Source organism: Gadus macrocephalus, chromosome 14, assembly GCF_031168955.1.
Source record: "Gadus macrocephalus chromosome 14, ASM3116895v1".
Classification (NCBI taxonomy): domain Eukaryota; kingdom Metazoa; phylum Chordata; class Actinopteri; order Gadiformes; family Gadidae; genus Gadus; species Gadus macrocephalus.
Window position 1 is genome coordinate 19,736,385 of NC_082395.1, and position 13,923 is coordinate 19,750,307.

Below are 13,923 nucleotides of genomic sequence, written 5' to 3' on the forward strand. Positions count from 1 at the left end.
GTTCCATGTGTGCTGTGTATGTGTATAGTGATTATGCGTATAGTGTGTGTGTATAGTGTGGGTGTGTGTGTATTTCCGCACGTGTGTGTGTGTATTTCCGCACGCGTGTGTGTGTGTGTGTGTGTGTATTTCCGCGCGCGCGCGCGTGTGTGTGTGTGTGTGTGTATTTCCGCGCGCGCGCGCGTGTGTGTGTGTGTGTGTGTGTGTGTGTGTGTGTGTGTGTGTGCACGCAGAGCAGACCGGTGCTGGTGAAGCCCTGAAGCCTCAGAGCCTATTTCCCATTGTGTGGCGTGATAAGTTTCCCTGTCAGATCCTCCCAGTACCACTATATTTCTGATAAGCTCCGCTGCTAGTTTTCCAGACCTCTGGCACAGAGATCAATTTGAGATTGATTCAGAATGCCCTGCTGGGCCGAGCTGGAAGATCAGTTTGAGATGGATTGGTCACGCCAGGGGGGCGAGCACCACACAGCGCAGCACCCCTCCCCCTCCCTCTCCCCTTCCTGTCCCCCCCCCCCCCCCCATCCCCCCGCAAGCTCTGCTCATTCTCTTCTCTCCTTCTGCTTTTATGTCACTATCGGCGCCCGTTTTTTTAAACCTTCTGCGTCCCGCCCCCGCGTTTGTTTTACCCTTCTGCAGCGTCTTCCATCCTCCCACCATCTCTCCTCCGGCCCCCCTGGGTTTGTCTCCCTGCTGTCCAGGGGAGAACAGCTCTATCAGCCCAGGTCCAGCCCCTGTAGGGGGGGGGGGGGGGGGGGGGGGACCTCTATCACATTACACCCCAGTAGTCACACTCACACACACAGCCGACACACCAACACAACACACATTCACAAGCCCAGCTCGGCTCCGAGATGGGACCAGAAGATACGCCCACCCCAGACCCCTGACCTTCTCCCGGCGCAGTACATCCAGCCCCCTGACCGCCCTGACCTTTACCTACAGTACAGCCTCCGACCGCCCTGAGAGGAGCGGACGCCCGGGCAATGAATCGTCCGCACCATCCCCCGCGCAGGCAGTGCGGGCAGATGGCGACGAGCAGAGCAAAAAAATGTCAATTGTGCAGTAATATCGATGCCGGAGTGGTGATGGGATTGACTGATAAAGACAAAAGGACAAAACAAATTAGTTTGCTGTGGGGTTGATTTGAAAGGCCGGGGGAATTCACTGACCAGGTTATGCATGAAATGTCTACTGGCCGGAAAGCGCCGAGCTGTTATTTCGAGAGGAAAACAAGGTCTATTAGTCAAATGAGCCTGGACCTCTTTTCACACTTCATTTCACTACATCTGAGCGCTCCCCTTCAGCAGAACGCTGCCATTAATCACTGGAAACTAAAAGAGTGTGGGGGGGGGGGGGGGGGGGATACTCGCCAAGTGTTTACAGTAATGAATGTTTACAGTATGAAATAATTGGACCACGCGATGGGAAGCTAATTGCCTGAACCTTTGCCGATACATCATTTCCAGTAGCGGCGGGATCAATACTTCGTTTTACAGCCCTACACGTGTCCTCCGAGGAAGAGTAACCCCGCCGGGAAAACACCCTGCTAGTGTAGGGGCAATTAAGTTAGCCCAGTACTGCGGTGGGGGTTATTGATGACTGGTACTACAAGCTGCCCCTTACTTCCAAGGGAGAACGCGCAAACTCTACCGAATTAGGGACCACCGTGGACAGCCCAGGGGGGACTAAAGAGTAGTTATGTTAATGTTAAGATTTAACACAAGGTGGGGTCAGCGTTCGACACGGACAGAGTTAGCCTGTGATACACTTAAGCCCTTTGAGACGAACGGTGATTAAGGGCTACGCCAGGGCTGGGCACTCCGGACGAAAATAAAACCTTAATTTCTTTCATATGAATGGACAATTTCGATTCAAACCTTCGTTCCTTCGGTTTTTCTCTAAACAAACTAGAAATACAAAAATATAGGGTCCATCATTTGCGGCATCTTAATTAACCCCCTTTTCTACTGTTTAAATGGGGAACACATCATTTGCGATGTCATGTCACCGCATCTGTGATCGCCTGCCACCGTGACCCTTTCTCGTCATAAGGAACGAAGAAAATAATTTTGCTGCCAAGGTTTGCTGCATTTTGTAGACGCTTTGTTGCTTGAGCTGGCATCTGCTCTCTTGGTGCGACACACACCTGCCTTTCCACCGCATGTCTCTGTCGCAGGGGCTGAAATAATTTGCTTGTAACTGGTCTTACATGATCAACCGGGTAATCTGTGTCATTTTATCGCTGTTCCTGAAATAAGGCCTTAATTTTGCGAAAACAGGAGTAAAGAAAAAAGGTTTTGACAGCCTCCCCAAAACACTATGTGAACGATCCACTCTGCTTTGAACGCAGGTAACGGTCTTTGTGTGACGGAAAAGTACCCACTAGTAGCCTATACTCTTGGACGTCGCGACCTAAGAGTTTGTGATGTTTGCGAATGTTTGGAGCTCGTTATTGAAAGCCGTTGATTTTGAAGATCGCGTCCGAGCAAGAGTTGCTTGCTCTTTAAGGCCAAATCTGCAGAGCCTTGAACTTAAAAATAATCTTGTTTATGCGGTACGTACTTGTACAAATGCTAATAAATTAAATCAAAAGCATTTCCGAGCCTTAGGCTATACAAATAACATTGACTGCACTTTAGACCCGTGTCTAAAGCTCTGTGGGAAGAAAAATTAGCAACACGAACACAACACGTGACGGGGAGGGGGGGGTTGATAAATGTTTTGATGGTTTGTGTGTGTCTGTTATTAGAGTTGGACTGTCGGAGCTGCTTGAGGAGGACGCAGGAGGTTTTCATGAGGCTCAAAGCAAAACATTGCATTTAAATTTTAACAAGCAGTCTGACTCTAGAACCGGACTTTGGATGAACATCTCTTCGAGTGGTACAGGTTCTAAGCAGGATAACCCGTGAGGTAACCCGGAACCTCTAGCGGTGTGAAATGTAAGCAGTGTTAAGATAGTGGCAATAACTGGGTGTGATGGCCAACTCTGTCTAAATAATTTAAACAGGAAAATGTTTTCGGTGCGTGTTCCTCAAAAATGTCTTCCAACGGGGGCGCCCCGGTGGCTCACCGGGTGTGGACCACTAAGGCTCAGTCCTGACCGCAGCGCCCCGGGTTTGAATCCTTCCCGTGGTCATTTGCTGCATGTCCTCCCCTCTAACTCCCATTCATTCCTCTCTATCTCACTCTATAATAAAGCATGAAAATGTAAATAAATCGTAAAAATTAAATACAATTATTCCATATCCAAACGAACGGGCAGATTGAATCATGAAAGAAACAAATAACAATATTACGGGCAAAATAAAAACGACATCGGAATGCCGGACCCGACGCGCCCCACCCAATGGTTCCCCTAACCCGCTCCGAAACTTGGCACCGGCCAGCGCGTGGCCCACCCATTGCTCCTGGCACTTCCCGCCTCATACCATGAAGGCTCCATCGGCCCTGTTGAGCCCATGACAGATGGGTTCACTGTGTTATTACCCCATCGCATGCCAGCCCGGCGGTAATTAAAACAGATGACAAAACACTGGAAGAATGAGGCGCGTGGCTGCCAGCGCGGAAGGCTCCAGATGCCAATCAGAGTCCACACCTAAACCGCCTCTCCGCCCTCCCCCCCCCCCCTCCCCTCCCATCTCCCTCCTCCCCCCTTCATTACGCCCTCCAATGAGATGTTTAATAGAGTAGACAGTAACAATCGTCATTATGACCTCGACCGACGCAAAGTGGACATTTGCACCGACTCTTAAGACTTCTTGCCCGTGGAGTCAAAGACCCGGAGGCCAATCACGGCAGAGTTAACTCCTCCTCTGCTCCCCCCACCGCCACCCCTGATGGTGGTCAACACATCAGGGCGGAGGAGACAGGGTTTGGATTAGAATGACGTGACTGCAGAGGCCCACCATCACAAAACATTTTAATTGTGATTGCTTTCTCGTTACATGATGATTAGGAAGGAGAGGGACAGCGAGAGAGAGAGAGAGAGAGAGAGAGAGAGAGAGAGAAGGGGGGACAGCGAGAGGGACACACAGAGAGAGAGAGAAAGAGATCTTGACAACGTGGTTAACTACAGCTGCCTTTTGTTCGGGTTCACTTCTGCAGATCCATGAGCATCTCACACACACACACACACACACACACACACACACACACACACACACACACACACAGAGACACATCACGTCGTCTGGCGGTGTATTCTTCTGGCACCTGAGTCACGCTCGAAAGACCACACAGTGCACTGAGCTTTTGTAGCGGTGCGATAGAGCACACACAGGGATGAGGATGGGGGGGGGGGGCGCCGGGGCAGCAACAGCAGCATCTGTGCTGTCAACGGCCCCCCACCGCCCCCCCCCCCATCCTCATCCCACATCCCACAGCTGGGCTTTGCCAAACTAGCGTGGGGCCCTGGCAGGCACCGACCGTGGATAACAAATGATGACAAAACTCGTATGCTGTCGGGGGTCAAAACTAAAGCAAATGACCTGGAGGGAAGCGAGGCGAGAGAGCGACAGCGCTCAGGAGGAGGGGAGGTGGCGACACGGGGGGCCGGTGTTATTTACAACAGGGAAAAGAAGATTAAAAAAACTCCACTTAAACGATTAATATGTTGACAGAGTCGGACGACAAGGGGGTTTGATTGTACCGCAAACATTTGCCCGGAGAGAGGGAAGGCACAGGGCTGCTCGGTGTACTGAGAATCGATGCATTGAGCTACAGCAACGACTCAAAGTGCCGTTAAACACACAGAGCCTATACTCATCCCAGCCCCCCGGTTATGATGCACCGCCGGTGGAAGGCTGGAGACGGGGGGGACGCTGTTGTTTTGTGTGTGTGAGTGCCGGTATGGATGGGTTCAGTCGATGGGTTTCAACTGGCTCGGAGCACAGGACAAAAAGCAACCACCCTGGTATTGTGTAATAGAATTCCTTGCAATCTCTATCGTGCGTCAGGCAGACTCTGGCTATATTAAGGTTGATACCGCAGGTGTGATTCGTCCTCAGTCAGGTATATGTGCTCATGTGTGCCTGTGTGTGTGTCTGTGTGTGCCTGTGTGTGTGTGTCTGCTTGCGTGTCTGCGCCTGTGTGTCTGCGCCTGTGTGTGTCTCTGCTTGTTTGGCTGTGTGTGCATGCCTGTGGGTTCCTGCGTGTGCGCTTTTGTGTGTGCCTGTATGTGTGCCCGAGTGTGTGACTGCGTGTGTGCCTACGTTTCCCTGTGTGTGTCTGATGTGTATGCCAGAGTTTGCGACTGCGTGTATGCGACTGCGTGTGTGCGACTGCGTGTGTCTCTGTGTGTGTGTTCCTCTGTGTGCCTCTGCCTGTGAGCGTGTCTGCGAGTGTGTAATAAACACGTTGTTGCATCGGTGTCTGGCTGTAAGTGCACATGAGTGATTGCATCACAGCGTGTTGGGTGGAGGATTGTGTTTGCATTGACCTGGCTGAAACATCGTAGCACGTTGAAGCGCTACTTGCAGGGAGGAGAGCGAATGCTACTGTGGGTGGGTGGGGGGGGTATACAAAAGGAAGGATGCATTTAGTGATACGGGTTCATTTCACCAGAATTGATAGAGCGAAGCTGCTTTGAAAGCGGTTTCAATAGGTGAAACAAAAGATTAGAAAACAGTTTAATAAGAGGAGGGCGGGGGGGGGATTTCAAGCCGTTTCTCAGAATTTTACGACAATCTGATAATGAAACACATCCATCCGTGTAATCTCTGTCGTCTATTTCACAGAAAATGCAGTTTTACCTTCACCGTAAGCGCTTCATAAAACCCAAGCGTCAACTTTTAGTTTTGCCGAAAACATAAAGTCATCCCCATCATCGATTCACCACGGCAACCCGGTCCACCCAGCCGGTCCCCTGCATCCCAATCGCCCCCCCCCCCCCCCAACTTTGCATCTTTCGGATAAAAAAAATTGACGTGCAGAGAAAAGGCATTTACAGTCCTGTGTCGTGCCGATCTGAAAGGGATGAGACGGGCATACAGAGCACGCAGCGGCCCGAAGACTAAACCAAGCCTGTCCGACGCTGGTGTCCCACTCGCTCTGACACACACACACACACACACACACACACACACACACACACACACACACACACACACACACACACACACACACACACACACACACACACACACACACACACACACACACACACACACACACACACACACACGTATATGAAATGTCACGACGGTGACTTCAGGTTTGCCCGTAGCCTACTGTAGTTTGGACTAAATGATTAAACAACGCATCCATTGACTTAACGGACCCCTCCCTCACACCGAGGGCCGAAAAATCTGCATGTTTGCACAACATTTGTACCTATTGTTGTTTATTTATATGGAAATAAACAGTCGTTTATTTAATTCATGCGTACTGGCATCTTTGAGCAAAATACCCCCAACACCACCGACTGCTTACCACCTTGACTGAGACATTTACTGGGGGAAACACTGCACACACACACACACACACACACACACACACACACACACACACACACACACACACTTCAAGTCCAGGGGCGGACTTGAACTGCCCGCTTTCACACGCGTCAGCTCTGATCATGTGTGCGCACTACATCAAAAGACAGATGCAAACATTGACAGGTAGAGACAGCGCCGCGGGCTAAAATCAATCGCGGGGTCTATGTACAGCTGGGCCCAGAGCTAATGAAGAATTATACTGCACTGATTGCAATGCAGGGATAATAATAAAGCACATGATTATCTCTCTTTAGTGAAGAGAGGACGGGGGAAGAAGATCAATGAGAAGCTATGGGTCTATGCTTTCAGGTTTTCTTTGCGTCATAAAGTCCCTTTGAAACATGTTTTACTATTTAACCAATAAGGGCACAGAGGGGTGTGGGTGGGTGTGTGTGTGTGTGTGTGTGTGTGTGTGTGTGTGTGTGTGTGTGTGTGTGTGTGTGTGTGTGTGTGTGTGTGTGTGTGTGTGTGTGTGTGTGTGTGTGTGTGTGTGTGTGTGTGTGTGTGTGTGTGTGAGACACTAACCCATAGGAAGTGCTGCTGGCTCGCTTGCCCGCGGTCCTGGGACGAACGGGCTTCAGCTCCCCACTCATGCTCATATCTGAAGTGAAGCAGAACCAGAGTTAAATACAGCAGCAGCACAGCATTAAACATACATACAGGCCTTCGAGTGGGATGCAGTCAGCGATCGGCCCTGCAACATCCAGACTGTGTTCTTATTTTTCTGTTTCAAACGAGCACCACTAAGCGGTCAGAGTCAATTTGTAGAATTAGCCTTCACCACAGTAGAGGGTTTTAATAAGTATGTAATGTAACTGATTCAGTGCCGGAGGCCGGTCCATCCCTGTGTGTCTTACTGTCAGTACCACCCCCCCTGCCGGTTCTAATCCAGCTGCCAACCTACATTTCTATCATCACACTGCCAGCTTACATCCAAACCCAGCAAAGCTTTAGACTGTAGCCAAGAGCTTACAGATACTTAAACACAATTTAGCTGTCTCAAGCGCGCCCTCTCCCTCCCTTGCCCTCTCTCTCCCCTACATAAGCAAACACAGAGTGGCAGAGGCGAGAGTGACACAAAAGCGGACACACAGAAATTGTAACAATGCTTGAAACTGCAAGGGACAGGGAGGAGGGGACGAGGAGAGAGAGAGGAGAGGGGAGGAGAGGAAGGGGAGGAGAGAAAGGTAGAGGATAGGAAAGTCGAGGAAGGAGAGGCAAGTGACCACTAGAATATGGACGGATAGGGAGGGGTGAATGGAGTGTGACTGGACCAGCTGCATCACACTCACAGTGTGACTTTTGAATCGCTGGCATCCAAATTAATTAATATGAGTTAATGCAAACTAAACACACACACACACACACACACACACACACACACACACACACACACACACACACACACACACACACACACACACACACACACACACACACACACACACACACACACACACACACACACACACACACACACACACACACACACACACACCTTGCTGCTCTACATTTGGACAATCTTGGCAGATCACACTGAAACTAATCCTTTACACTCTTGCGGTTCCCATGCATCACTATCAACATGTAGGTGTTAAATCGGATTCGCTGTCAGTCCCTCATTTTTCCGGTGATCAGTATGCAGCAAATAACTGCAAACAGCCATGAAGGCAGAGCATAACCCAACCGCCTTGTACATGACAGACCTACGTGGAAACAGTTGCTCCGTTGCTATGGACAACCAGATTTGGGCTAGTGGCAACCCGTTTCTTGGGTGTCTGGTTGCGGCGTGGTATCCAGCAGTGAGCCCCCTCAAGAAGGCAGAATGTCAGTTACAATGGTTCTTCAAAAGAACAGACACTGTTCATATTCAAGTTTATTAGACCGACGGCAATTACAACGGTAGTTATAATCTGTTCAAATAAGTGGACCAGTTTGGCCACTTTGGAACACAGAAGCTGTTATTTTGGTTTGATACACAGTCAAGATGTAATGAACAGATGAGTTCTTTAAAAGCATAGGGCTCGGTGTTGTTACGGACCCTAACGGTGTTCTCAAGAGGATTCAGAAGCTTGACGCTTCAGTTGAAGTGTCTACAGACGCAACGGTAGGAGGTAGCAGTACAACACTGGACAAAAACCAGGTCACGTGAATCCAGCTATAATCATAACCTTCCAGATTATGACAAAGCTCAGACCGCAGCAGTCGGCTACAGTTTGCCATTGTTCTTTGTCTGAAGGAAGGACAGACTGCATGAGAGATTGGGGTTTAGGCTAATGGGCAGCTTTAGTGATTGCTTTAGTGCTGAGCGTCTATCTAAAAATCTAACCAGGAGGATTTAATAACCCTCTTCAACCAAATGTTACAACATTCACAGGGCTCATTATTTAAAAATTAATTACATTTAAAAATTGTATTAGATATAATCTTTATTTAAATTGGGCCATAAATGTTAGTTAATTAGTTGAGACTCCTTTCTTTTGCAATCTTATTCAAATGAGGCTTCATACATGTTCCTAACAGCGTCCACACGCAGACTTCCGACAATCTCGAAATAGGTTTTATTCAATTTGAAAATACATATAATTTCTAGGTTGCCATGTTTAATAGGGGTGGGAATCTCTTCGCACCTCACGATTCGATTCAGATTCAGAGGTCAATGATATAATTATTTTTTATAGAAATATGTCTGAATTTGCTACTCAGAGTTTGCTAATCACTTCCTACTTTTGTGATGATCATTAAAGAAATCAACAGTTTAATTACCTTATCTAATATTTCATTTGAGAAAAAGCTTTTGTCACAACTATGACTTTCTATGAACAATGCAATAATCAATGCATCTTGCATTACAACACACTATGGAAGTAGGTAAAAAATAAACAGATTTAGTTTTCTTTTCTTTCTAATCTTTTCTATGTCATCATAGAAAAAGCTGCTCTTAGTCAATTATAAGAATAAGTACTTGGTTGTCGTTCTTGTGTCTGGCTGTGAGTTTGCGTGCATGCTATGCGTAGGCTGATTCACAATCGCGTCCAGACAAATCGGATTGGCCAATACACATTGAAGATAAATTTAATAATTTTAAAACTACTCAAATTATCCCTCTCTGTCGAACAGAATGTTGCAGGAGGCAAACAAATTTAAATATATATATATATATATATATATATATATATATATATATATATATATATATATATATATATATATAATTTTCAAAAAATAATAAATTGATTCAGATTATTAATTTATCTGAATCGAGACGGAATCGTTCTACACAGAATCGCGATGCATTCAAGAATCAATTATTTTTCCCACCCCTAATGTTTAGTTAATCCCTCAAACACATTTCAGAAATGTGCCAGGAATGACTGCCCCCGTCTAATCTAATGGACTTTAACTCACTATCCCAAAACCCCCAAATATCTCTCACCTCCCGGGTTAGGATGATTTATAGGGGGAAAAAAACGATTGCCGATTAGCAGTTTTCCCATTTCTAACATTCTTTCCATTTATAGATATAGCACACATGTATGGATGTCAATACCGTCAACCAAAATACCTTCTGATGTTATCTGGGTGTGCCTCTGACTTGGTGTGCCAAACTAGTTACCTTGCTCCTCCAATGAGGTCACAGGGGTGGATAACTACAGTGGGAGCTGAGCCCAGAGATGCATTTAATTTACCATCCCTGACTCAACTTCTCCTGGGGACGAAGAAGCAGTGGGGGGATCCTACGTCCGAGCTGATAAGATATTGCTGCCTTCCTGCTTACCAGAGTGTGCCCTGCCATATTCCTCCCCCCCACCTTAATGACATTATTATTGGTTATATACATATTTAATGCACACATATTCAGCAGCCCACCTCCCATTTATATTTATACATTTTTGTATTTATATTCTGTGTTGGTTTATATCCACAAAGATAAATATTAGATTTTATTTTTACATTCGCTGGAAAATTGCTAGTGTTTTTTTCTTTGTCCATCGGTGTTTGTGTATGTTTTTTGCTAGTCTTGCCATGTTTCCTGAAATAGTTTTGCACTGTTCAGATTCAGAATGAACCTGTGTTAAACTGTGCTTATGACAAATAAAAAAAATTGACTTTGGGGAGGTAAACTAGCCTGGCACAGCTGGCAACTAAAATAAAAAATAACGAGCACAACCGTCGCCTCGTCAAACACATCAAGATGAGGTTGCAATCCCTGCACTGGCCCTTTAAGATATGATGCTGACTAGTTACCAAACGGCAAAGGCAAACCACTAAACATAGCGGTGGGAGAAGGCGGGGGGTGAATCCCACTTGCTTACATACGCACATTTGCGTGTTCATTGACCAAGGCGGGAGCATTACTGTGCGGAAAGCACTTTTTTTTCTCCAGCTGCGTTAATGTTAAGTCTGCACCTTTGCACAAATCCACCGCTGCCAAATGCGTAGTGAAACTAGCACCTCAGACGGTGTGAAACAGGCTGCTTATTATGAACCATTAGGGGTCGATTCTGCTGTGCATCCTCGATTTCTGCAGCTCTGTGAGGGGCGCCAACTGAGGGGAGGTGGTGACGGACGAGAGGGTATACTAGTGGTTGAACTGTGGGTGTCAAGGGGTGGGAGGATTAGCTCCGTACTGAGGCACAAATTAATTAAAGATAAGGGTCAGCCCCGGTGCAGTAAGCAGCTCCGCAGGGACGCGGTCCGGTGGTTTACGGTTCAAAGTCACCGGGTCCACCTTTCCAAGAGGGTTTGACGACCACCATCGGACCGATATAGGGCCTCAGAGTCCCCTACAAATAAACAGGACATACTAAAAATGCAAGTAAAGACCCCCACGGGTTCCTACTTCCTACAGGTGTGTCACTGATAGAAACAGCCTTCTAGCGGACGCCAGACGGCCATTGGGAACAGAGGAGCGGTCCCCTTCCTGAATCAACCCCATCACAGGGATGATGAGGGATCCCAGTCTGTTAACCCCTCCAAGAACATTACCCCAGCACATTGTCCCGGGAACGGGAGGAGACGATGGGGGCCAAGGGGGGAAATTAGCACATAATTAAAATGAGAAGTGGAGCGCTAAGTGGTATGAGGGTGATAAAACCGAATGTTTGTAACATAGCATTGACAGGGGGAGGGGGGGCGGGGTGGCGAGGGCATAACGGCCTCCCCGAGTGGAGGGAAACACAGCGTGATTATCAAGTAATGACGAGCCCATACGGTCTTACTACTCATTTATTGAAATCCTTTAAAGCCTCCTCCTGATTGCCTCTACCACACACAGCCCTATACAAATGTGTCTACCCGAACACTAACACTAACACATACACACAAACACACTCACTTCCACCCCCATACACAAATACACTTCCACCCCCATACACACATACACAGTATACCTACGCACTATCCTGGAGGCACTTGGCCAGAACATCACAACACAGTGTGATAATACAGAGATAATGGGAGAGCAGCAGTGTAAACTCTCCCAGGTCTCGCCTCAAATGTACCTGCACTCAGGGGCTATTCACTCCATCGCTTTTACCAGCGGCTTGGCGGCACGGCATGCACTGCTGTGTTGCCTCTCAATGACGGGGGTTTCCGTGCGATCCAGAGATGCTGGGTTGTAGCCCTTCCGGCATAAAATTAGGTATTCATCATAAAACGTCAATCTTTTATTTTTACTTTGTGTCCCGGACCGGTGGAAGACACCCCTGTATGTGTGGTGTGATGTGAAACCAATATCCACGACAGGGGTTGCAAAGCATTCATGTAGAATAGGAGGAGAATCGAACCCTGGAGCTTACATTTTAAATGGCTAAGGGAACTGGATCTGAACCAACAGAGCCTCTGTCTGCATCAAACTAGCAGGCTGGAACATGTCCCCCACTCGGACCGCCTGAGGCTGGCCTCTGCTCCAGTGAGAGGTCCGGTGAGAGCCGGCTGGGCCCAGGCTGTTATATTCTGCCCGTGTTGGCGGCAGGTCAAGCTACCAGGGCTGTTGTTACAGACCATTTCACACCTCTCCAGCAATGGCTGAGAAGTTGTCGCCACACATGTCGCCTTACTATATGATTATCTTGGTCACACACAGATAAACACAAAGCACACTTTGCGCTTGTCATCTATATCTGGGCTTCTCCAGAAGTGTCACACTTTGTATTCCGACCCATGAATGTTAATATGGTGAACAACCGGGGAGAGGGAGGGTTTGCCTGAGAGAATTACCAACAGACTGGAAGATGATTGTGGTGGGGGATAATGGCAGGGATAGGGCTAAGTGGACGAGGAGGGAGTGCATAATAATGAGAAGGGGGAAAATACAGACGCTTGAGACGTACAAAAACATGGGGCTCAAAAATGATTTTGTCTGAAACAAAGTGCGACAGGCACACACACACACACACACACACACACACACACACACACACACACACACACACACACACACACACACACACACACACACACACACACACACACACACACACACACACACACACACACACACACACACACACACACACACACACACACACACACACACACACACACACACATCTGCCCAGGCATACTCACATCTTGGACTGCGGTGTTCACTCTTAAACAGGGTCATATCAGGGACGCCAAACAAAGGAAGGCAACTGGGCGCGGAGAAAACAGCAGCGTAATTCCTTGTTTTTCTCTCTCGTCCGGGCTTTTCCACTGCCTATGTGACTGCTTGTTAGTCTCTTTCTATTGTTTGTTTATTTGTAACTCTTCTCGACAGACCTCGTTCAAGCTAATGTTAGGCTGACTGTTATGCTACTACTGAATTGGTGACATACTAGCTACAGCAGCAACAAACGGAATGTACCAAGTCCTCGCTCAGAGCAGGGGTGAGTAAAGGACGGTAATCGGCAGTTCCATTCACAGAAGTACTGGCAGGGGTACTGGATGAGTGTGCAGCTGGTTTTCGCTCAGCAACAGGAGTAGGCTGTGTGTAAAAAATATCTATGTTTTAAATAAAAACAATAATACTATTTTATGTATAAAAAATATAAATATATATGTTAACAAAATATAAGAATAATTAATGTTTTTTTAAAAAGTAAATATTTTTTTGTGTAACATAAATTATATAATCGATATGAACATACATGACCTGTAATTATATATATATATATATATATATATACATAATTGCTGTTCAGTTTAGAGTTTTTTCGTTTGTGTAAGTATGTCAATCGGATTCATAATTTCCAAATCAGTCTGTAATCACTCCAAATAACCTCAAACAAAGACACTTCAAATTGCATCCCGGACTTAAGGAGAGTGTCTGGGCCGGAGCCAGAGAGTGAGAGGGAGACTCACCTTGCTTCAGCAGAATCATTAAAGCTTTAATGAACACTTATCTGGAAGAGTGGTACTCAGGAGATAACGCTGCAACCAAA

The 13,923-nt window shown here is 47.2% G+C and overlaps 1 protein-coding gene across 4 annotated transcripts in view; it reads right to left on the reverse strand.

Moving 5' to 3' along the window:
- The window catches only part of LOC132472116 (RNA-binding Raly-like protein), a 34,039-nt gene extending 20,678 nt beyond the window's left edge, over window positions 1–13,361 (reverse strand). For 2 of the 4 annotated variants that reach the window (XM_060071574.1, XM_060071573.1), the window contains exons 1-3: window positions 13,070–13,361; window positions 7,022–7,097; window positions 629–733 (exon numbers count right to left, since the gene is read on the reverse strand). In XM_060071574.1, coding sequence (XP_059927557.1) covers window positions 629–733; window positions 7,022–7,097; window positions 13,070–13,106 — 218 coding nt within the window. In that variant the 5' untranslated portion in view covers window positions 13,107–13,361. The remainder of the gene's footprint in view (window positions 1–628; window positions 734–7,021; window positions 7,098–13,069) is intronic. The other 2 variants (XM_060071576.1, XM_060071575.1) reach the window with 1 other exon arrangement.
- Window positions 13,362–13,923: the final 562 nt, after the last annotated feature.